The 25,653-nt window shown below is 38.2% G+C and overlaps 1 protein-coding gene across 4 annotated transcripts in view; it reads left to right on the top strand.

Annotated features, from left to right (window-relative positions):
* The window catches only part of UIMC1 (ubiquitin interaction motif containing 1), a 170,462-nt gene that overhangs the window by 122,635 nt on the left and 22,174 nt on the right, over nt 1-25,653 (top strand). For all 4 annotated transcript variants that reach the window (XM_035015054.1, XM_035015049.1, XM_035015063.1 and 1 more), the window contains 4 exons: nt 90-154; nt 2,683-2,759; nt 8,132-8,235; nt 13,885-14,038. In XM_035015054.1, coding sequence (XP_034870945.1) covers nt 90-154; nt 2,683-2,759; nt 8,132-8,235; nt 13,885-14,038 — 400 coding nt within the window. The remainder of the gene's footprint in view (nt 1-89; nt 155-2,682; nt 2,760-8,131; nt 8,236-13,884; nt 14,039-25,653) is intronic.

The raw sequence follows: 25,653 nt of genomic DNA, 5'->3' as shown, positions 1-25,653 counted from the left end.
ATAATGCTGAGCAATTAACTTTTTTTTTTTAAAGAGGAGAAACCAGTTCATCTGTGCCTGTATATTTAGGATGTTATATTTCTTTGCAGTCTTCCCAAGGGCCATTTGTCGAAGAAACTTCTGAAGAAGGAAACTCTGTACCTGCCTCACAAAGGTAAGATTATAAGTTGTTAGGGGTCTGAATTCCCTGATGGTGCCAGAGTAAGAGAGATGAAGCACATGACTGAGACTGTACAGGGACAGCTTGCCAGGGATCTTTTAGCTCTTTTATAAGCACAGACTAAAAAAATCATTATCTTCCAGTTCTCAAATATGTATCTCATAGAAGCCTGGAATATTAGAGTGGAAGAGATCTTAGAAGGTGGTGGTGTTGGTGGTGGTATAATAGAGCCATCTTTTTTTTTTTTTTTTTTTTAAGATTTTTTTTATATATTTATTTTTTAGAGAGCAAGCGAGAGAGAAACAGCATGAGAGGGGAGAGGGTCAGAGGGAGAAGCAGGCTCCCCGCTGAGCCGGGAGCCCGATGTGGGACTCGATCCCAGGACCCTGGGATCATGACCTGAGCCGAAGGCAGACGCTTAACCATCTGAGCCACCCAGGCGCCCAATAGAGCCATCTTGGCACATATCCCATTTATACCATTCCTGAAAGTGTTTACATCCTGCTACTCTCTCAGCCTAGCTTCCTATGCCAATCTAAAGACTCTAGACTAGTTTCTTTACAGTCCTTCTAGTCCTCCTGTCCCCTTTTATTCCCTCTGCTTACGCTTATTTTATCTGCATGTCCAAACTGTATACATCTTTTAAGTCTACTCTTAAGAGTAGACTTATATTTTTTATTGTATTTACCTGTATTTACTGTATTTTTTATTATTCATATTATTCAGGTCACAAAGAACATGGGTCACCCTCACTCCCTGTCCTATGCCACTTTTAATCTGATTATATCTTATTTTTCCCTTAAATTGTTGTATTTGCATTACCTCCTCAATTATTCTTGCGAATTGATTGATGGGGTTACCTTCTTAGGTCTTCTCACTTAATAATATATAGTGGCTGATTGATTACAAACTGCACTTATCAACTGGATTGGATTTTTAATTTTTCCTTTTATCTGGTAGTTGACCTTTGGGGATTACTCAAGGGCTTAATTTTGTGTCAAGTGACCTCCATCTCTCGTATGGAAGTTGAGGCCCAATTACCATTTGCTGTAATTTGGTGGTGCTTCTTAGGGTTTTGGTTAAGTTGAAAGTACTATGTATTTCCTTCTAAGTTCAAGAATATGGTTTTGGTTTGATTCTCCTGCTGTTAAGACGATTTTGGAAGTGGTTTTAACTGGAATAGGCCTTTCGCTTCTTCCAGGCCCCTCTGCTCTGTTGTGGTGAGCCTGTGCAGAGCAGATGTAAGTTTTAATAAATGATTATATGCTTTGTCACCAGGAGAGAGTTGGAATTGCAGGCAATGTGGTTTGACTTCAAATTGATTAGCCCATTTTATAAATGTCAGCAAATTGTTTTGTGATGGACCCTTTGAATAGAGCCCTAATGTTACATGCAGAGTAAACTGTGTCTGGCTTGGGTTTACAACAAATGTTATGAGATGTTTTATTTAGAGAGAGAAATCACCTGTGGTTTCCTATCAGGATTTAGTTATTTATCATGAATCGGTGATGGTTAGTCTCTCTTCTCTGTGGTTCTTGGTTGATGTAAGGTTTTATTTTTTAAGCATCCTCTTGCATACTTGATCAAACTAGTCATAAAGCTCTGTGAAGCATGAGGGGGTAGCTCAGATGCTCAGATCTCTCAGCCGTGTGTTCCAGTGTCAGGAAGAGATTGCACTCCATGAACAGGTGGAGTAAACTCTGGAAGGCTGGATGATGGGAGCAGGCCATAATTATGTTACTCTCAGAAGAGATATTTAACTTGTGTGGGCAGGTTTTGCTGCAGGGCAATTTGGAATTGTATCTTTTTGTTGCTTGGAAAGCCACATCTTGAGATAAAGAGGAAATTTAATTGCAAGGTGAGGGAAAAGTGAGTGTGTTAAGAGAATCTCCATATTTTCTTTTACGAGTTTACAAATCTCTAACCTTCAGAAGGCTGAGATGGAGGCTATAAAACATCATTGATATTCTTTTTTTTTTTTCCTTCTAAAGGTGTATTTATTTATTTGAGAGAGAGAAAGAGCACGCTTCAGTGTGTGCACAGGGAGAGGGGCAGAGTGAGAGAATCTTTAAGCAGAGACTCCCCGCTGAGCGGGGAGCCCAGTGCAGGGCTCAGTCCCACAACCCATGAGATCATGACCTGAGCCAAAACCAAGAGTCAGATGCCTAACCTAGTTAGCCACATAGGTGCCCCCTGTTGACATTCTTATATGGGAGTGGAGTTTTTGTCTTCTAGGGTATTCACAGATAGTCCTTACCCTTCAACTTTCCTTTGTAAAGACTCAAAAAGGGGGGTCTTTTGGTTCAGTGATTTCAATGGAACCAGAGTTGTAAGCATGTTTATTTTCCCCATTTCTGGCCTGGAGTTTTCACTACCAATTCCTTGCTTCCCTGTTGTGCTTTTGTGGTATTGGACAGCAGGTATTGGATTACCTGTGGCTTTGTAAATGACTCACCATTGCTTTTGGCCCTGTGTTCTGATTTATTATACTGGGATTCACTTGGGGTTTGGTTCTTTTTCAGCATTGCTGCTTTGACCAGTAAGAGAAGCTCAGTCCTTATGCCAGAGAGTTCTGCAGAGGAAAGCACTGTGTGTCCTGGTAAGCACCTCACTGATCGTACTGAATTTCTGATCCCTAGCTATCTACCTTTTCGTGCCTATTAATTTTTCTTGCTTTTCCAACCCACTTTCAGGAGGTTTATGTATGATTGATGTATGTGTGTACTTATCTTCTCCACATATATACATGTACACGTACTTTTACATATACGCTTTTTTAGTGGACATTAGCTCTGATTCTCAGTCTTTTCTCAGAGATATTTTAGTTTTGAAATTAATGTGCTCTTTTGTCTCCTTGTTTGCTTACCAGCCTCATCAGAGATGGCAGCAAAGCCATCAGGAATAGCACTTAACTGTACATTCAGAGGCAAGAGGACTCTGTATTTTGGTTTATGGGTTCTCCAAATTGGGCTGTCCTCAAATCTGCCTGTCATTAAGCAGATTAAGCCTCAGAGTCTTTTACTAGTTTTACATTGCCATTCACTCCTTATAGCAGAGGGAGTCTAGAAATTGAATTTTGTGCAGTTCTGATATTGACTTATTTTTAATCTCAGATAAGGCACTTAACTTGGTTAAGTACTGTACTTTGCCTTTTGTTAATTGTAGAGATGAAAAGACATGTGTACCTTACTTTAGGTACAAGAGATGCTCATTCAGAGTTGCACATGCATAGATTTTGACATACAAAATAATTTTTTTGTTTTAATCACAACAAACTTATTAAAATTAAAAAAAATTTTGCTAATGGGATTTTATTTACTTATTTTAAGATTTATTTATTTGAGGGCGGAAAGGGTGAGGGAAAGAATCTAAGCAGACTCTGCTGAGTACAGAGCCCAATGAGGGGCTTGATGTGGGGTTTGACTCTCTGGGCTCAGTCCCATTAACCCTGAGATCATGACCTGAGCCGAAATCAAGAGTTGGATGTTTAACCTACTGAGCCACCTAGGTACCCCTGTTTGTTTGTTTGTTTGTGTGTTTATTTATTTATAAGATTTTATTTATTTATTTGTCAGAGAGAACAAGCAGGGGGAGTGGCAGGCAGAGAGAGGGAGAAACAGGCTCCCCTGCTGAGCGAGGAGCCTAATGTGGGACTCAATCCCAGGACCCTGGGATCATGACCTGTGCCGAAGGCAGATGCTTAACTGACTGAGCCACCCAGGCATCCCTATTTACTTTTAATTGAAGTATAGCAGATACACAATGTTACATTAGTTTCAGGTGTGTAACAGTGATTTGACATGTGTGATGCTATGCTCCCCATGAGTGTAGTTACCATTTATCACCCTCCAATGCTTTTATAGTACTATAGACTATATTCCCTCTGCTCTACCTTTTATCCCTGTGACTTATTCATTCCATAACTGGAAGCCTGTATCTCCCACTCCTCTTCACCCATTTTGCCCATTCCCCACCTCAATACACAAAATAATTTTATTTTTTTTAAAGATTTTATTTACTTATTTATTTGAGAGAGAAAGAGAGCAAGCGAGCACAGGGGGAGGAAGCAAAGGGAGAGGGAGAAGCACACTCTACACTGAGTATAGAGCCCGACATGGAGTTCCATCTCATGACCCTGAGATCATGACCTGAGCCGAAATCAGACACTTAACTGACTGAGCCATGCAGGTGCCCCACACAAAATAATTTTGGTTTCTTATTTTTATTTTTTTAAAGATTTTATTTATTAGAGAGAGAGTGTATGAGCGGAGGCAGGGGGAGGAGCAGAGAGGGGGAGAGGCAGACTCCTGGCTGAGCAGGGAGCCTGATGCAGGGCTGGATTCCAGGACCCTGAGCCAGAGGCAGACGCTTAACTGACTGAGCCATCCAGGAGCCCCCACACAAAATAATTTTAAATGAACTAAGATACCAATTATCTAAGGGAACTCTTGAGTTGAATCATTGTATAATATGAAGAATTGTTTTGTGATATGAACCACTACTTTTTTTTTTTTTAAGATTTTTTTTATTTATTTATTTGAGATAGAGAGAATGAGAGAGACAGAGAGCACACGAGAGGGGGGAGGGTCAGAGGGAGAAGCAGGCTCCCTGCCGAGCAGGGAGCCCGATGCGGGACTCGATCCCGGGACTCCAGGATCATGACCTGAGCCGAAGGCAGTCGCTTAACCAACTGAGCCACCCAGGCGCCCTGAACCACTACTTTTTAGGGAATTTGTTTTAGCTTATATTTTCTTTTTTTGCTTTTCTTAAAAGTGAGGCCAATTATATATATCAGTAACCTCATTCATATGAGATTGAGGGACTTCCTATCAATGTTTAAACTCTTTGGGCAGTAAGTATTGTACACATAATTACCGTAAGTCATACCTAGTTTTCCCTTAGGTCTCATATAACCTATCAGGGTCAGAGAGACACATAGTTTTCTTATTTTGGTTTCTTTCAACTTTTTTTCCTACAGAGACTTAAACTTAGTTTACACATTATTCTAGGAAAGACCTATAAACATTTATAAACATTTGGCAGCATATCATAAAAGGTCTTTCTTTACTTATTTTTAAGTTTAATTTTCTTTCTTTCTATTGAAAGTGGTTTCTTTCATATTCATACAATTCATATTTTATATAAATTCATATAAAATGTATTTGAATTACTGCCTGATGATACCCACTAAGAGACCTCACTACCACGTGCTCCGATTTTGGCAGGAGCATTCAGGAATGCTGTGCTATCTTTGTGAAAAGAAAACTTTATGACTCCGTCCCCTCCCCCACCCCACCTTGGATTGCTGACTATGCCATCCTGTTAGGAAGTCACTCAGTCTGTTTAGGATGATGGCATGTGATGTACCCAGGGATCTTGCAGGAGGAACCTGTAAATAAAATAATTTTCAAAGCCCTAGTTAATGAGAGAGGAAAAAGCAGGCCCTTCAGGACTGAGGTTAGATAACTTTTATGATCATGACTTGCTGTCATTAGCTTACTAATTAAGTCCAACTGTTTGCTGACAAAAACCACTCCTAAATGAGGTTGCAAAAGGTTTCCATAACATTACTGTTCCTTTTGCTAAGAAAGTATAACTACTTCTCCATGAAGCCAGACTCCTAAATCTCTTGGTAAATATATAATTTAGAAGCTATGCATCTAAATTTTCCAGAAAATTTGAGTTCTCAGTGTGTTCTACATGGGTGAAATGCAGATTGAGTGTAGTAGTCCATCTTACCTATTTTGTTTTGTCTTATATTTCTGAAACTTCCGGGGATCTGATACACAAAATTAGAACATCTTTTTAGAGTTACTCACTTTGTTGAAGAAGCAGGATTATAGCCTTGTGCCCACCTTGTGTATGCTCCTAGCATTATTTCTAAGGAGCTAATGCTCTCTTTTCTTTATAGTTGACTATTTAAGCTATTCCCAGAAAGCTTAAAGACTTTTTATTATTACAGTAGTGCAGACAATGAGTAGCTCTTATTTTCTAAGAGACTAAATGTCTTTTTTGGTAATATTGCTCAAGGAAACTTGACAAGGTTTTTTGTTTTTTTTTTAATTGGTTTTATTAAATGATTCATGAATTGGGCAGCATCTCATGTAGCAAGTAGAAGGGGGTCCTGACAAAGACGACTTTGAAGTTTATGCACTGTAAGCCTTTTTCCTCCAAGGTGGTAAAATCTGTATGAGCATGTATATTCATTTTGCAAAAAATTATAAGGTACTAAAATATAGTTAACACTAGAAATGCATTTAATCCCTCTTTGATGTTGAGAAGATACCTCAGTATCTTATAGGTACTTTATTTGCCCAACATAGGCCATTCACTGTATTTGTGAAGCACAAAAGTATCAGTTAGATGTACAGTGTAGATAAGAAAGAACTTACTGGATTTGTATTCTAAGTTTCTTTTCCAGATTTGTTGTCCTTCTTTGACATAGAGTTACTGTCCTTTTTTTTTTTTTTTTAAGATTTATTTATTTTAGAGAGAGAGTGAGCGCTAGTGGGAGGGGCAGGGGGAGAGGGAGGGAGAATCCCAAGCAGACTCTGCATGTGGGACTCGCCTAAGACCCTGAGATCACAACCTGAGCTGAAACCAAGACTGAATCTCTTAACCAACTATGCCATCCAGGTGCCCCTTTTCTTTTGTTATATTAAGTGATAGGTGTCTAGACCAGAAGTTGGCAGACTTTTTCTGTAAAAGACTAGGTAGATATATTAGGTTTTGTGGGATAAATGACTCAACTCTGCCATTGAAACTACTCAGTGCTGCCATTTTAGCACAAAAACAACCATAGAATACAGGGAAAAATGGGTGTGGCTGTGTTCCAATAAAACTTTATTTACAAAAACAGGAAGCTGGCTGGCTTTGGTCCATGAGCTACAGTTTGCTGACTCCTGAGCTAGACTATGAGGGACACCATCCTACATCTTCATATTGCTTGTCTGTGCTGTGCCTGGAACTTGTTCATAAATATTTGTTGAGTTAATGTTGAATGAATAGATGCTGCCTAAAGAATATATTAAAGAAAGGCATATCTTTGTTTAGGATGTATTTTCTATTTCTTCTCCCAATTTTTTGTCTTCTCTAATCATCCCTTTAACTTTAGAACTAACATTGGAGTGTTTTTGTTTTCTGTCAAAATAAATATACTTTAAAACCAGAACTGTGCTGAAAAGAAGCCAGATGGATTAACTGATGAATGATAAACAAATTGTGATACGTCCATACAGTGGAATACTACTACTCAGCAGTAAAAAGGAATGAACTACTGATATGTAACAGCATGGTTGCTTTTCAAACACATTATACTAAATGAAAGAAGTCAGACACAAAAGATGGCACACTATATGATTTCATTTATGTGACATTCTAGAAAAGGGAAAACTATAGGAACATAGATTGGTCATTGCAAGGAGCCAAGCAGTGGGGAATTCACTGCAAAAGGGGTACATAAGAATTTTGGGGGGGTGCTTAAAAATGTTTTATATCTTTTTTTTAAAGGGGGGGTTGGGAGGAGGGGCAGAGGGAGATGTAGAGAGAGAATCATAAGCAGATTCCACACCCAGCACCCAGCCTGATGCGGGGCTCCATCTCAGGACCCTGAGATCATGACCTGAGTCGAAATCAAGAATCGGATGTTTAACTGAGCCACCCAGATGTCCCAGAAATGTTTTATATCTTGATTGTTATGTGGTATAAATGATATAGTATATAGGTATTAAAAAAAATGATACTGTGTATAAATTATATACATTTGCCCAAACTCATCAAACTGTATACTGAAAATTGGTGAATTCTGTTGTATATAAATTATGCCTCAGTAAAGCTTTAAGAAGAATCAAACTATATCTGTATTACTACTGCAGTATTATACACTAAACTTTAGGGGAAATAGGTGTTTGTTTTTTTAACTATGAAAATACAAAATGAAAATTAATAACTTTTTAACTTTTTAAATTACAGAGACACAGCTAAGTTCTCCTGAAACATTTGACCTTGAAAAAGAAGTCTCTCCAGGTAGCAGAGAGATCCTGGATGAAGTAAGAATAATAATGGCAGATAAGGAGGTAAATATTCTCTATAATTTTTCTTAGTGTTTTCTTTCTACTGATATTCCTCTCTCTGATGCAACATTGACCTTGGCTGGAAAGATTTAGGTGACAGAAGTTTGCAGTTTTGGGGACGCTTATATCAGAGATTCTTACAGTTCAGTTCAGCACTACAGTTCAGTTCAGTTGAGCATTGTTTCTAAAAATAGTAGTTACTATTTCTTGATTTCTTAATATGCTTTATTATTTCTATTACAGATGGGGAAACAGAGGCTTAGGATGTTTAAGTCATTCACTCATACTCAAAATGCTAATAATGGTAGAACTAGAATTTGAACATGGATTTATCTCCAAAGTCTGGGATATTTTCTGTTATATTACTGATAAATAACAGAAATGAACAATCTTGGAAAAAGTCACTATATTTATATTATACGTAACTTTCAGCTCTGATTTCTACATGGTATCAGAAATGCAAAGTCAGGATAGCAGCATGAAAAAATAAGCAGATTTTTATTGGCTTTTTTACCTTTCCTAATTTCACATATCTGGCATCATCCATAAAGGTGGTTGATACAAGTTCATACCTCTGATTAAGATTTTGAGTATAGGGCACCTGGATGGCTCAGTCGTTAAGCGTCTACCTTCGGCGCAGGTCACGATCCCAGGGTCCTGGGATCGAGCCCTGCATCGGGCTCCCTGTTCGATGGGGAGTCTGCTTCTGCCTCTCCCACTCCCCCTGCTTGTGTTCCCTCTCTCGCTGTGTCTCTCTCTGTCAAATAAATAAATAAATAAATCTTAAAAAAAAAAAAAAGGATTTTCAGTACATATTTATCATATTGAATCTTAGAAAACAGTTTACCAAGAATTTTAAAAAATAATTCAGAATTTTTAAAATTTGTTGTTCTGAAAAGCAGCCTGAGAAATAAATTTTTCTATGGAAATAAATATTTTGGTTATATTTGTATATGTTACCTTACCCTGAGTATTTAAAAATAAAGGTTTCATTCTTTTATTCCTTTTTATACTCTAGGTTTTTTGAAAACAGTTTTTACAATAGAAGGTAGATTCCTTCCCTGGTCTCTGCATTGCAGGTAGCTGGGTAGAAATTCTGCTTTCATGAATCATGCACACTGCTTGGTTCCTTGGAACCTGACCTGTCACAACTGACAGACCAAGATTCCCTGATGGTAACACTCCCTGCAACAGAGTGACTGAGGACAGATCCTGCTAGATAATGTTAAAATGGCTTCTCAGGGAGGGACCAGAACCTTCTAAATGGGGATGGGGAACAGAGTGTTACTAACATAGTCATCTTAACTACAGAAGCCCTACAATCTTTTTGTTAATGAAGGCTGATTTCTTACCCATCCATGACTGCAAAGGAGACCGTTCTTTGTTTGGGGCAAAGAGCATGAACCCTATTTAGAATTTATAGTGTATATGTCTGCACCAGTACACATCAGAGGGATGGAATTATATGGCCTTTCTCACATTGAATGTCCTTTTTTTCAGTGTTGCTGTTTGCTGGTATCTGTGGATGTCTGTAAATGGTCTTAGAATTCTGTTTCCATTAAAAGATGTTAGAGATACTATAGTTTTTAAGTCATTGAGTAATCACTAGTTTAAGTCACTTATTAGAAAGGTAGAATCTGAACATTTTATAAGCACAAAGATAGTATCATAATGGGTGTGGACTCTTGATCTTGGAATCTGTGTATAGGGTCATTTGTCCTAAAATTTCTTGTTTATTGGAAGGTGGTATGGTATAGTGCAAGGAGCTTGAGCATTGGAATTAGAAGAATCCCAACCCTATCACTTAATTTTGTAATCTTGGGCAAATTAATTAATTGTTTTATTCATTTCATATATTTGACAGATATTATAGTTTGTATACTGTGTGCCAGTTGTTCATTTTAGACTCTTGAGGTACAAAGATCAACAACAACACAAAAACAGTCCCTGCCCTCAAAGGGTCCTGGTAAGGGAGGAGACAGACACATAGATAATTATAACGTGGTCTGACAAATAAAATGATAAGAGAGATGTCTGGGGCATTAGGGAAGCATAGAAGAGGAATGCTTCTCTGAATGTCAGTTCTTCACATGTAAAATGGAGACAAAAAATAACCTATTTTACTGGATTGCTTTGAAGATTAAATTAGATAAAGAATATGAAACGCATAGCAGAGATTTGGCACAAGTAGAAGTATGCATGTGGAACCAGTTCTTATTTTTTTTTTAAGATTTTATTTATTTATTTGAGAGAGAGAGAATGAGAGACAGAGAGCATGAGAGGGAGGAGGGTCAGAGGGAGAAGCAGACTCCCTGCTGAGCAGGGAGCCCGATGCGGGACTTGATCCCAGGACTCCAGGATCGTGACCTGAGCTGAAGGCAGTCGCTTAACCAACTGAGCCACCCAGACGCCCCAGAACCAGTTCTTATTTTACTGCTTTGTAATATATTGTGGCTGTTCAGTGATATTAGCTTACTAATGACAGAATTGCTCAACAGTATTTGAGTTATTTGGAATAGCATGGCAGAACTGTAATCCTTCTTGATTTGATTTCCTGCGGTGGTCAGGTTCCTTTGGAAATAGTATTTTCTGAATATCTTGCTTGAGATAATCCCTTGGTTGGAGATATTCTTTTCTCGGAAAAGTTAATAGAAGTTATTCAGAATCAAACAGTTGGTTTAGTCAGTTGGTTTTTAAGTAAACTGTGTTGAGTCCTATGGAAAGAGGGGAAAGATCTAAAGAGCTTTCTAAGCTGCACATAAACTGGGTTGGGGAGGGACGGAGGGCTGGTGATTTGTAGGATATTATATTTTTATTTATATATATATTTATTTATATATATAAAAGTATTATTATACTTTTTATTTTTACATGGTTCATTTCTTGAGGTGAGGTTTCTTTTGAGGCCAGAAGGTAAGGACCAACCTTTAAGAGATCAAGATTCAGTGTCCAAGTACCTCTTTTGAGAAATGACTGTATAGTATTTTAAAAGAAGTAGAAGCAGCTCTTCAGAGACTGAATCCCTGACTGCAGGGTCCTAATAAAAGCTGCTTCACTTACATTTTTTCCTTTTGAAGTTCCTCTGTAGTTAATATTTAAATAGAACTTTTAAATGGTGCTGAAAATAAATCTTACTTTATATAAAAATGTTCAGAAACCTCTGGGTTGTCTATGGATGTGATTAGAAGTGGTCTTGTATTCACAATAAGACAATAATAGACTACTCTCTCTTGAATACATTAATAGTATTTGTGGGGACACAAATAGTATTGAAGGGACATTCTGTGCATTTTATAGAGCTGGTGATGAATACAAAGGAGTATAGTGCTGGGTGTGAGTGCCAGTGACATTCATGTCATATAACATTTCTGTGCTCAGTGAACTTTAGAATGCCAAGTAACTGCTCAATTGCCATTAACTTTCAGTAACTCAAGACTACTTGCAAATTTTAGGGTATATTGATTTTTCTCCCCTCTGTTCAAATGGCTTTGCATGCACAAAACAACTTTTCCTTATAAGATTTATGAACAGAAGAACCTGGGTTTATGAGAAACTAAGTGACTAAGCTTGGAATAAATAGCACCTAGAACTTCCAGACACACTTGACTTTCTCCACCTTCTAGAGAAGAATAATAGAACCAGGTAGTCTCCCAATATCCTGCTGCAGGGTCAGCAACAAAGTAGAGAGGATGCCTTTTTTGCTTTTGCCGCAATTTGGTAGAATAGAAATACTGAAGTTTTGATGCCACAGAATCCTGGGTTCAAGTCTAGATTGTCCAGTTACTAACTTTGTGATCAGCAGGTTACTTTGCCTTTTAAACAAACATCAATTTCCTCTTGTGTAATACTAGACCTAGTGATCCCTCTGCCAGTTGGGTGGTTGTGAGTGATGGTTATGGAAAATGCTTGGCCAAGCCTGGTATAGAAAATGAATTCAATCACTGTTAGTTCCTATTTCATCTTTCTTTTTTCCCCCCTTTTAAAGTAAAAGGCCACAGGTGGGTTGAAAACGACATTTTCTGGCAGTTGTAGAAACTGTTCGACTTGGTATTTAGATGGCCTGTTTCCCTCTGTTGGATCACATTCACAAGCAGTAGATTTTAGGAATGGCCTAAACCAAAAAACAAACGAACAAAAAAACCTCCAGAGCTCAAATTATCTACCCATTGCAGTGTTGGTCTTGTTTTGATCTTGTACTAGAAGAGGGTTTATTTTTTCCCTGTAGTAAGGCATAATAACAGCCCAGGTGTTCTTTGCTCTTAAATGGAAGCAGTAGCTATGCGGGACAGTTTCACATTGATTGGTTAGGACATGCTGTCCTTTGAAGCGAGTGTTAGGCTGCAGTGCTCACGCATCCTGTTGAATTAATCACTGCAGAGTTCTTGGCTCTGACCTGTAAAGGTAAAATAAAACTGCTTCTCAGACACTGGCAACTGTAGGAAAAATGGTGATTATAAAACACTGTACGGAATAGGAGAGAGAAGGTGTAAGAATGGCTTCTGCAGAATTGTCTTAAGGACTTCCATTTGAGCCTGCTTATATATTTGGGTCTTAGTTCTGTTTTGTTTCCTCTTTTAATCTAAAAGTCACAGATAAAACAGAAGAGGTGGTATGTCTTACTGGTCTAAGCTGAGGTCTAGGTCTTAAATTTTAGTTGTGCTTTTGCTTAACTCTTTTGTTTCCTAACTCCTTATGTCTGAAGTCACTGGGAATGTTCACAGTTCTTTTATGAGATTGAAGAAGTTTCTTTGAGATGCTGTTGATATGTAGATTGTTTGAAACAGCAGACACAGCATACTGACCTAAGAGCTTGATAGAGAGGAGTGCCCTCAGGTTTTGAAACTAAATAGTCCTTGATTTTGAATTTCAGCTCTGCCTCTTATTTGTTATGTAACTTTGGGCAAGTTGCTTTACTGTTTCAGACAATGCTTTCTTCGTTTGTAAGAAAGGTTATGTTAATACCTTTGTAAGATTACTATGAGGATTAAATGAGTATTACATGCAGAGTGTTTAGCATATAGTATGCAGGTTCTGAATAACTGTTAACTATATTACTAACTAATCTTCAGATCTGAATTTAGCAAACTGGTATTCTCTCTCTCCCTCTCTCTCTCTCTTTTTTCTTTTTTTTGAGAGAGAGAACATGCGGTGGGGGTGGATCAGAGCTGGGCAGGGCAGGGCAGAGGGAGAGGGAGAATCTTAAGCAGGCTCCATGCCCAGCGCAGAGCCTGATTTGGGGCTTAGTGTCATGACCCTGAGATCATGACCTGAGCCGAAATCAAGAGTCAGAGGCTTAACCTACTGAGCCACCCAGGCGCCTCAGTATTGTCTCTTTGAAAGTAAATGAGGGTGTCTGGGTGGCTCAGTTGATTAAGCGACTGCCTTCAGCTCAGGTCATGATCCTGGAGTCCCCGGATCGAGTCCCGCATTGGGCTCCCTGCTCATCGGGGAGTCTGCTTCTCCCTCTGACCCTACCCCCTCTTTGCTCTCTCTCACTCTCTCAAATAAATAAAATAAAATGTTAAAAAAAAAAGAGGTATATGTTTAAAAAAAAGTAAATGAAATATGGGATGGAATCTCTTGCAGTTCTTTGAGGGAAAAGATATTTTATATTGTAAAGGTATTACAGTTGCCATTTATTATTTTCTTCAGGTTGGTAACAGGGGAAATGCTGAGAAGGAAATACCTATTTCTGCAGTCTCATCCAGTACCCAGGTGTCCTGCCCACTATGTGACCAAGGCTTCCCACCCACAAAGATTGAGCGACATGCCATGTACTGCAATGGGCTGATAGGGCAAGACACAGGTAAAACTTATCAGGATTTATCAAACTCTTTTCTTTGATGGTAGTTTTGTAATCCTGTGCAATGCAGTATAGGAAAATCAGACCACTCTTCCTCAAAGTTAAAGTTGTTGGGTTGGTTGGTTGGTTTTTCTTTCTGTTATCTACTTAATTCTCCAGTACTTTTCATGTTCTTTATTACTTTGGCAGGTATGCTATTTTGTTGTACATACTCAGGAGAAAGGGAAGGGGAAAATCTTTATCTTTTAATGTTTCAACTTACACTGTGGTATATGTAGGCCAAAAATCAGTGCGATGCTATGGACCTTGTGTTTCATCTTACATATTCAAATATTGAGACTCCTATGGAACTTGAGGAAGTAAGTTCTAGAGTTGCCCATTTTTTTCAAAATTGAAGTATAGTTGACATACAATGTTATAAGAGTTACTCATTTTTTATTCAAGATAAGTCCCTTGTGGGGTTTTGTGTGTAAAAGTTCTACCTTAAAACTGCAGCTAAAAAGTATCCCTAATTTCAATTCATGTCTTATATTCTGTGCTGCATCACCCTGGAACTATTGGTTACCTCTTGAAGAGAACATCAAAAACCTTGGTTTTGGTGCACTGTGAGTTATTGACCAAGAGAAATCTGCTTGTTCATTGCAACCCTTGAATTACCACCCCCAATCTTGCCTTTCTGTCTGTGGCTTTAAACTGTAAATATAATAGTATCAGCCCAGCTCTCTGTGGTCCAACGTGTTGAATATAACCATACCTTAGATGATTGGAAGTGTTGCATGTCTCAGTCCTACTTGATTCCCATAACTTAGAAGTATTTAATCTGAAATTATATAATTGTGAGGTATTTTTATAAGTTAAGATTTCCAGGAAGAAAGGCACATGTTATTTAATTTTTCTGAAATAATATACTTTTTATTTATTATATAAGGTAGTACCTAAACTTAGAATTTAAATAAATTTGATTTTTCTGATTATAAAGTAGTCATGTTCAATATAATAATAATTGCTTATATTTATTGAATACTTAAAATGAATCAGACACTACTTACATAAATGGGACCACATTATAGTATACATATTATTCTACAATTTGCTTTTTTTATTTAGCAGTAAATTTAGATCTTTCCATGGACAGATAATATTTTTTACATAGTTGAGATCTTAATATCTGTAAAATTTGTATTTTGCTTTTTCTACTAATAGCATAAAATTTCCCCCATGTCAGCTAAAGCTATGTGTAAAAATATTTTTAATGCTTACATAATATTCTGTAATCTGAATTGTCTCCCCTTACTTAGCTGTTGTGTATTTAGCATGTTTCAGGTTGCCATATTATATGTCATTTAGCCTTTTAAGCCTAAAGTTGTTGAATTTTGGGGTTATTTCCCGAGGATATATATATTACTAGTTTGGGTGATAGTAAAAAAGATAGGCTCTGGAGTCTAGTCAGTTTGAGGTTGAATCCCATCCTTGTCACTTACCAGTGTGTGATTTTGTGCTAGTTTCCTAGCTTCCCTTTATGCAGTTAATAGTAATTATCCAGTTAATAGTAATGACCTTATTTGATTTTTGTGAGGTTAAATGAGATATTTTAAGGAAAGTGCATAGCACCGTGCCTAGCACAAAGTAAATAAGGACTTTTAGCTGCTGTTACTATTCCCAGTAGTATAATTACTGGGTCAGAGATTTTGTCATCATTTTTAAGCATCATTTTAATAGCGTGGTTATCTTTTAAATACAGTGAAAGTTGAAGACCTAAATCTGGCCATCATCTCTTTTTAGTAGAACACTGAAGGACTAGGGTTCTAGATGCAGTTTTAATTTGACATAGCTCTTCAGGTCTGATTTTTTTAGCAGAGAGTTCCAGTGACTGAAAGAATTCTGGGGCTGGACATTTGGTGACCAGAGAAGGAAGAAACTATCCTGCCTATCTCACCAAACATGCTTACCCACTGGCATTAGTTATCTGAGTCAACAACCTACTCAGCATTGAGGTCCAAAAATAAATGAGTTTGAGAAGCTGAATATACCTTGAGCTCTAGGAAAGATAACCTTCTTCTGGTCAGGGTTATTAGGTAAGGGGTAGTATAAAGTAGCGCTCCTACTGCCACCTCTGAGACCGAACTCTCGTAGTTTGTGGTTAAACAGCAGGTTTTGGTATTCATTACTGTCCAAAGACATCTTTCAGCTATATAATACTTGTCTTTTAGCCTGTTTTTCCTTACTAGGGTGTGGTGGGGCAACTCACAGCCCCAGATACATGCTGTTGAAATTGATTCAGACTTGTTTCTGAGTATTCTGAATATTTATACCACCAGAACCAGGTTTTCTCATTGGACTTGTTGAGAAGCTGACACCATCAGGTGGGCAAAGGAGACTGAGACTTGCACTGTCATTCATTCCGGGAAAGCATTTCAGGTTCTCTTTATTCCACTGGGACAAGGGTCAGTGACCCTGTCTAATGCTGCTCGGTGGGATTTACACTCTGGTCTTGAGGACTCTTTCAGACATAGATATATACATATATGTTTTCTGATAGACTTGGAAACCTGTATATTCTCGGCACTGTATGTCTTGTAGCTCTGATCCAGATGTCTCAGACCTCCATGCAAAGATGTCTGCTATATCCTGAATGACAGTAACACTTTCTTATTCTTTTTTGTAAAGATTTATTTCTTATTTTAGAGAGAGAGCAGGCTCTCGCCTGAGGTGGAGGGGAGGGGCAGAGGGAGAGAATCCTCAAGCAGACTCTGCAATGAGCTTGGAGCCCGACTCAGGGCTCAATCCAATGATCCATGAGATTACCACCTGAGCCGAAACCAAGAGTTGGACACCCAACTGACTGAGCCTCCTAAGTGCTCCAACACTTTTTTTTTCATAGGGAAATTTGTTTTAAAAATTAGTTCAGGAGTATAATAAAGACAAATCTAGAATACTATAAATTTCAACACCAACTTGTCTACCTAGAGTGAGAAATTTGATTCCTTTCTATCACCTATTGCCTTCCTCCTCAGCATTAATTAATCCAGTTACTTACAGAACATTTTTTTTTCTTAATGGTGCTAAAACTTATGTGGGTTACTAAAGTTTAAGACAGAATTTCTGCCATTAAGGAGTTTGCAGTCTCATTGGGGAGATAAACATTAACCTAAGAAATTAATTAACAAGGGGAGTCTGGGTGGCTCAGTCGTTGGGTGTCTGCCTTTGGCTCAGGTCATGATCCTGGGGTCCGGGGATTGAGCCCCACATCGGGCTCCCTGCTCTGCAGGGAGCCTGCTTCTCCCTCTCCCACTCCCCCTGCTTGTGTTCCCTTTCTCACTGTGTCTCTCTCTGTCAAATAAATAAAATCTTAAAAAAAAAAGAAATTAGCAAGATATGACACAAAGTCAATGATCATGTACCCAAATGAATGATTCTGACTGTAAGTTCAGTAGGACAGAGGAGAGCTGCAGTGAATAGGGGTGATGTCTCAGAGAGGGTGGGTTTAGCCTGGGCTGGGAAGGCTGGATAGGTTTGGATAAACCAATGGGAAAGTAGGATGCCCTTTATCCTCCTATAGGTTAGATAAGATAGGAAGCAAGGGAAACAACTACTAAACAACAGCTTCCACTTAATTTTTCTAGTAGTGTTAACTTGCTAACCTGAATTACTCTCTATGACCCTATAACAGAATTTGGAGCAGGGAGTCCCCACTGGAATTGTCCCACTCTTTGCTTTATTCCTGTGTCCTAGGAACAGAGTTTGGAGCTATAGGTGGGGTAGGGAAGTAGTTAGAGGAATTACGTAAAGCACCTACTAGTGTGCCATGTTCTTTCCATATCATACCAAAAATAAGTTTGCTATCTTTGTTTTTTTCACCAGCTTGCCTGTCCCTGTCTTCCTTGCCAGAGATAGTAGTGATTGTTCCTCTCACATTTTATGACTGGAATCAGACAAGCCCTCAGCCTAGTTTTTGGTAAAAGGGAGCCTCTCCTGCTATGGAAGGGAAAGAGTTATTCTTGAAAATGCATAACCCAGACTGAGAGACTGTTAGCCCAATGCCTAAGGGGATGGAATAAGAGAGAGGACTTACCTTCCAGAGTTAAGTATCCAGCTCTCCCCTCCTTCCTGGTTTCCCCCAAATCTAATCCTAGACATGCTTGGTTTGGCTGTGTAAAAGAAATAGTAATTAGAGTCATTTACATGAAGTGTCTACCATTTATGCCTAGTTACCATGCAGCACAATAACAATTATGCATATCATTAAATATGTGTCTGATTAACTTTGCTCTAAGTTTTATTTGATTATAATACCACACTCTGGGTAAGTTGGCTCAGTCTGCTCAGTTTGTTGCTCAATGACATGGCTATCCACAGGTATGGAAAATTAGAGGGGGTTGCATTGTTTGAGGGGAGAAGATTCGCTAAATTAATCTAGACTAGGACAAAGACAGGTTGCCTTTGTATTTGCTTTCTGGAAAATGTGTTTGAGACCATTTTTATTTAAACACTTAGGAAGAATGAAGCTCTCCATTTACTCATTCAGTAAATATTTACTAAATAACTGCTATATACCAAATACAGTGAACAGAATATACAAAGTTCCTGTTCTCATGGAGTTTATATTCTAGCAGTGGGATACTGACAAATAAATAAACATACAATATGTTAAGTGGTGATAAGTATTTTGGAGAAGAAAAGAAAGCAGAGGAAGAGGCGGTTAGGGAGCACTGAGGTCAGGAGGTAGCAATTTAGAATAGGTGGTCAGGGAAGGTCTCATTGAGAAGGTGACATCTGAGCAGAGACCTAAAGGAAGTGAGAGATTTCAAGGTGGAGAGAAGAGTGTGTTACAGGCAGAGGGAACAGTAAGTGCAAAGACCTTTGGTTGTGAACAGGCTTGATGTGTATGAGGAATGACAAGCCTGTGTGGCTGGAGTGAAGTTAAGTGAGGGAAAGATAAACAATGAGATTAGAGAGGTAATTGGGGAGGGAAAAGTGGACAGATCACATAGGGTTCTTAGGCCATAGTAAGGATTTTAGCTTTTACTCTGAGCAAAGGGGGAACCATTGGAGGTATCTGAGCAAAGAATGAATTAATATTTGAATAAAGGATCACTCTGCTCTATTATAGATTGTTGGGGTGGGGGACAACAGTGGAAGCTGGGAGAACAGCCAACATTTTATTTTTGGCAGTGTGATCGAGTGGGAGAAACACAGGCTTTGGAACTAGACAGATCTGAATTTAAATTTCAGCTGTAATACTTGTCAGCTGGATAATATTTAACAAATGACCTTACCTTTTTGAGGATCAGATGCCTTGTTTGTAAAATTAGTTTGGCATCATTAGGATTATCATGGGAATCAGAGACACTTTAGGGGCACCTGGATGGCTCAGTTGGTTAAGCGTCTGCCTTCAGCTCGGGTCATAATCCAGGAGTTCCAGGATCGAGCCCTGTATTGGGCTCCCTGTTCAGCGGGGAGTCTTTTTCTCCCTCTCTCTCTGCCCCCCCACCCCATGCTCTCTCTTTCTCTCACTCACTTTCCCTCTCAAGTAAATAAATAAAATTGTAAAAAAAAAGAATCAGAGACACTTTATAAAGTACCTAGCACTGTGTTTAGCACACAATAAATGTTCAATAAATGGTAGCCGCTGTTATTATTGAATATTATTCCTGCCTGTGTAGTCTTTCTGAAGTCTGTGTATGCCAATACATAAAGGATAAGCCATCAGCTGTAGAGCTAAGGGGAAGATGAAAGGCAAGGAAGTGGTAAGGTGGTAAGAATAATAAGCTAGTGAGAAATAGATTGTAGGAGAGTTAGGGAAGCTGAAGGCATTAACTGTGTACACTTTGGGCCTAGATACAGGGGTGTGGCTTAGAGTCAGGATACTGTCAAGAATGGATTTCTCTTCATGGATATCTCCTGGAAAAATAGTGGGTAAGTAGGTGAATGGAGGGGAGAGTCCTTGCTGTAGACTTGCCTGACAGCTAACAGAGAAGGACTGAGGCCTAGAATAGACTTGACTTGGGTGACTCAGCAAAAATTATAAGACCTGAACATCTCTAATGAAAAAAATTTGTTAGGGGCGCCTGGGTGGCTCAGTCGTTAGGCTTCTGCCTTCGGCTCAGGTCATGATCCCGGGGTCCTGGGATCGAGCCCTGTGTCGGACTCCCTGCTCCGCAGGGAGCCTGCTTTTTCCTCTCCCTCTCCCACTCCCCCTGCTTCTGTTCCTGCTCTCGCTTTCTTGCTGTCAAATAAATAAAATCTTTAAAAAAAAAATTCTTTTTAATTAGACAAAGTTTAACTTTTTCTGTTTTATATACCTGAATTTATCTACCTGACTGTAGTTTGTGCCCTACTTAGTCTTCTCACTTGTGTTAATATGGCTTTTGTGGTACCTAGGAGGATTAGATTAACTATATTGCTATTGACACCTAACTACTGAGGTGTTAACAATTGGGAAATAGCATGGGCTTAGTAAAAATAACATGGATTTTGGAGACAGAGGCCTGTAGGGAGATATACAAATCCAAACATACTGAGATTATAGTGCAGTTGGGCAGAAAAGGCATGCACATGAATAACTGTAACACAAGGTTAGAACTAATGGACATGCAGTCTGTGGTGTTTCAGAGGAAATGTGATTAGAGATTAAGATGGAAGGGCATTAATGTAAAAGAACAGTAGGCAAAATCACATAAATAGAAAAATATGAACAATATACAGGAAAGAACAAGTGATTCAGTGTGGTTGTAGTATGGGCAGTATGAAAGGAAATAGGCAGTTGTAGAATGACAAATTAACTTGAAATATGTTGGTTAATATGGGGTATTTTTTCAAGTGTAAAAGAATTTTTTGTGTGTTTACTTCACTGTAGTGTATAGGACTCTTTGGGATGTAAGTGTTAGAAATATAATTCAAGTAACCTTAAGCAAAAAACAAGTTAATTTGCATGGTAATTGGGAAGTCTGGTGTAGGTTTCAGACAGAGCTGGATCTAGGGGCTCAGATGATGTCTCTCCATCTCTTGACTCTTACTTGTCTGAGGTCTTCTCAAGGGCAAACAAGATGTCTGCCCACAGCTGTAGACTGTTAGTCTTTAATGGAAAGGAGTTCTTTCTCCTGAAACTATAAATCATTCTAGAGAAAGACTTTTTTTTTTTTAAGATTTTATTTATTTGACAGAGACACAGCGAGAGAGGGAACACAAGCCGGGGGAGTGGGAGAGGGAGAAGCAGGCCTCCTGCAGAGCAGGGAGCCTGATGCGGGGCTTGATCCCAGGACCCTGGGATCATGACCTGAGCCAAAAGCAGATGCTTAACGACTGAGCCATCCAGGCACCCCTAGAGAAAGACTTTCGATTAGGTTTTGATTTAAGTGTCCATTCGCAGTCTAGTTGCTGGAACCAAGTAGATGGATATGCATTGTTTATAAGTCAGAACAAGTAACAGAAAACCCTATTGATATCTGTCACAAAATTCTATAAATCACAGTAACAGAAAACATTAACAATGGGTTTAATATGTAGGGTTTCTTTTTCTCACATAACAAGGTATCTAAAGTGAGACAGTAGCTCAATGATGTAATGAGAACTTAGGCTTTTCTCTTTTGGCTCTACAGTCTTTGACTTGTAGCTTCTTGACTCATGGTTTCAAGGTGGCTTTTTTATATCTAGACCTCACATCTGTGTTCTAGGCAGGAAGGAGGGGTCAAAGGGGCAAGGCTGTAGGTTTTGACTGTTGCCTTCAAATACTCCTGTATGAGGAATCTAATATTCCTATCATCTTGTGGAATTGACCTTATTGCAAATTGTGGTGGAATTAGGTCTGTTTTAAATTTAGTGTTTATGTCTTTTATATATGTATTTTATATATTTGTTTACATATGTATAAAATCATACTGTCTTTGAAGTCGATTAATTTGCTTTGTACAGTGATTCAACTTAATAGAAACTTTTGTGTTCTAAGTGATTTAGTGAAGTGTGTTGTGCTAGGTCCTGGGGGTGCTCAAGATGTGGTAAAGGGATATGAGAGAGGTGACTGGGACCTCAGATTTATGCTCAGGGAATTTATAGTCCAGTGTAGCAAATAGACTTGGGCATAAGTATGATACAAATCAGCTGAAGTACTAAAATAGAGGCACTAACCACTTATAAAGGTGGAAGAGATTACTTCTGGTTGGCAATATCGGGCATGGGTTGTTTTTTTTTTTTTCCCCCCTGTTAAAGATAAACATCTAAAATAGCATGAGCCTTCTTGGGGTGCCTGGCTGGATCAGTCATTGGAGCATGTGACTCTTTATCTTGGGGTTGTGAGATGAAGCCCCATGTTGGGTGTAGAGATTACTTAAAAAATAAAATCTTTTAATAAAGAAAGCAAGCAAGCTAGTGGCGTAAGCCTTGTAATACATAAATTGTCTGAATTTCTGTTTTACTAAACTAGGATTACTAAAAGTGGAATTACTGGATTATATCTATAAAGTTTTAAGATTGCTTTGTAGAAAGATTTCAGTTATTTAAATTCTCACCACTAGCATATGAGACTGTTCTTTTCACAACACCATCCAAATACTGAGGAATATTTTTTTTCTTTTTTACAGATCTTGGCAGATTTGATAGATAAATAATAGCAATTCACTGTAGTTTATATTTCTTTGATTAGTAGTAAATTGAAATTTTTTCTTTTTTTAAGAAGCCAATTTGTCTTTCTTCTTTGAAGAATTGTTCTCTCAACTTTGCCCAAGTATCTTTTGGGTTCCTAGTATTTTTCTTATCCGTTTATATAAGTTCTTTATAAGTGATTTGCCTTTTGCTTCCAGGGTGCTTTCCAGGTTTTTTCTATCCATCCATCAGTTTTCACCAAGTTTCCAGATTTACGCAGCCTGAGAAAGCAACCTCCTTGTGTGAATACTGTCAAAGCTTTTATTTCTTGAAGAGGAGTGCTGATTCTGTAGAAAGATCTAATTGGTGTGAATAGAAGTGGCACTGATATGGGGAAAAGAGTTTTGGAATCCATGCAGAATTAAGGGGGGTGGGCATCAAGGAGAAAGGATAAAGAATTTATTGCTATTGATGATGATAGGAGGAAGCTAAGAGGTAGGAGAAGGTCGTGGTTTGGTACAGGAATCACCAGGAACCAGATGCCCAAAGTTGTATACTATTTAAGAGATTCCTCTTTGATAACTTGACTCCAGAACTGTTGGCATTTTCAGGAATGGCCACCATCTTACTTGAATGCCTATTGACATAGCTACTGGATGACCAGTACCTTCACCCCAGACTTGTTAAGTTGCACTGCATGTAACCCTTCTCCTCTTGTGTTAATAATGTAGCAGCAGTGTGCCTCTTCCCTCCCCTCCTCTTGCATCTTGGTTGTCTTCTGACAACTTTTGTTCAACCTTTCTGTGAAACATTTTCTCATATCTGCTCCACTGTGATACAGTAATAAAGTTGCTGTATGATTTGGCATATGAAATGGCAGTCTGACTGCAGTCTGTGTCTGCTTGAGTCCTCAGTGCCTTCACTCTTCTATCTTATTCCTCTTAACATTGACTTTGTCTTTGCTTCAGTTACCCCTACTCATTGTGCCTTGCTGCTAAAGAGCCAGACCTCAGGATTCTTTTAGCAGTTTTCTTCTGCCAGATGTGCTTATTCTTTCCTTGAAAAATAAAATAGCTCTTATTAGCACCTGAGTTAATACCCAAAGCATTATGTGTTGAAGGAATATTATCAGCTAAAAACCATTTCAGAGTTCTCTCACTTTATGATCTAGTCACATTTTTTAATTCAGGCATCTAGAGCATTTTAAGAAAGAAGAAAGTTCAAGGAATTAATATTAGATCAGTCATCTCCATTAGAACTATCTTAGGGCCACAGGCAGGACTTTAGTTACCTTAGAAGGTAAGTGTTACTGTTATCTTCATTTTTCTTACAAGGAAACGCATCAGAGAAGTTTAGTACTTGTCCAGGATCAGATAGCTAATAAGCAGTAGAACCAGGGCCCAAGCCCAGGTTGACCTAATTCCAGGACTAGCATTCTTCATTGCTACAGGTTCTATCTGCCTTCCCATGTATGGAGATGGGAATACACACAGTCGGGAAAGTTTGAGGAGACCATGGAAGCCTCAGTCAGTTTTAGGAAGGCAGAGTACTAGAATCCTTCATCCCTGAATGCAGACATGAAATCTGATCTCATCAGAATTGACCTTGTCAGCTTTTCAATTACCTGGGAAAAACAGTTTGGTGGATTCAGACTATTTCCTAGTGAACAGAGTTGATATGACATAAGTCACCTCTGAAAAGTGTGTGTGCAAAGTGAAAGGATCAGATGAACTATCAGAATTACTTCTGGTGGTGGCTGTGGAAATTGTCCATTCACAGACTGAATTTTTACTTAAGGAGTCTAAGGGCATAATATAAAGGAAACACTTGATAGCAAGATACTATTTTTCCATTAAGTAAAAGGATTTAATTTGCCAAGTCTTTACAGATCATACCTAATATCAACCAATAAGAGCTACCATTTATGAGTACCTGCCATATACCAGGAACTGTGCTTTTTGTATATTTTGCTTTAATTCTCATAACAATCTTTGAAACAGATATTATTCCACTTTTATAGAAGAGGAGGCTTGACAGGAAAATATTTTCTGCAATATCACATACCTAGAAAGTGGCAGGAGCTGGGCTACACAATCAGCTTTATTATTATTATTATTATTATTTTTTACACAATCAGCCTTAATTAAAAAGCTTATACTCCAAAGAATTATCCAAGGAATGTTCAGATTAAAAAAAAAAGATTCAGAATACTAAATTTGATAGTCAATATATTGTTTTAAGAATTGATACTAAAACTGTGTGTGTTTCTATAAGAACAAACTAATAATATAATTTTGAGAATAAAGGATTCTTGGTGGAGGTAGGTGGAGACAGAGGATGGGATCAAGAATAAGTACGCAGTTAGATAATCAATTTTGAGAATAGTGTAGTTTTTAAGTTGGATGATTGGTTTCGATATATTTTTTTTGTATATATTATTAACATTTTAAAGAGCTTATATGTTTCTATTATGCTTCTTGTCATTCATTTCACTTCTCTAAGAACCTTGAAAAAGCAGCCACTTGTAAAATTCAGAGAAGTTAGGAGTTTTTTTTCCTCTATATGAAACACATTTAGTATTACTTTAATTTAGGCTCTGATGACAGTATGTGCGCACTGGATATAATTGCCATTAATGATTCTTTAGAGAGAAACCTCTTGGATTTTTTTCTGGGTTCTTTATATCTAGTGCTACCTTTCATACCAGTTTCTTCAAAAGACAATGGCCAGTCTAATTTTGACTGTTGTCTTGTAAAAAGGATTATATGTGTGTTTTAAATACAAACATAAAATTCAACTAAAAATTGAGAGGATAGTAGTACTTTGAACCCCAGTGTACCACCCATTCATCAACTCTTGGTCACTGCTGTTTTATCTATATTCCATCCATAATCTTCTCTCCTCAGATTATTTCAAATCAGATCCCAGATATCCTTCATTATATTAGTAAGTATCCATGAAAGATAAGATCTGTTTATTTTTTTATTTTATTTTTTAAGGGCACCTGGGTGGCTTAGTTGGTTAAGCGACTGACTTCGGCT

The sequence above is a fragment of the Mirounga leonina genome, unplaced genomic scaffold (assembly GCF_011800145.1).
Source record: "Mirounga leonina isolate KUSES-001 unplaced genomic scaffold, KU_Mleo_1.0 Mir_104, whole genome shotgun sequence".
Lineage (NCBI taxonomy): Eukaryota > Metazoa > Chordata > Mammalia > Carnivora > Phocidae > Mirounga > Mirounga leonina.
Note: the sequence above shows the minus strand (reverse complement) of the source record. Positions and strands in the feature narration are given on the sequence as shown.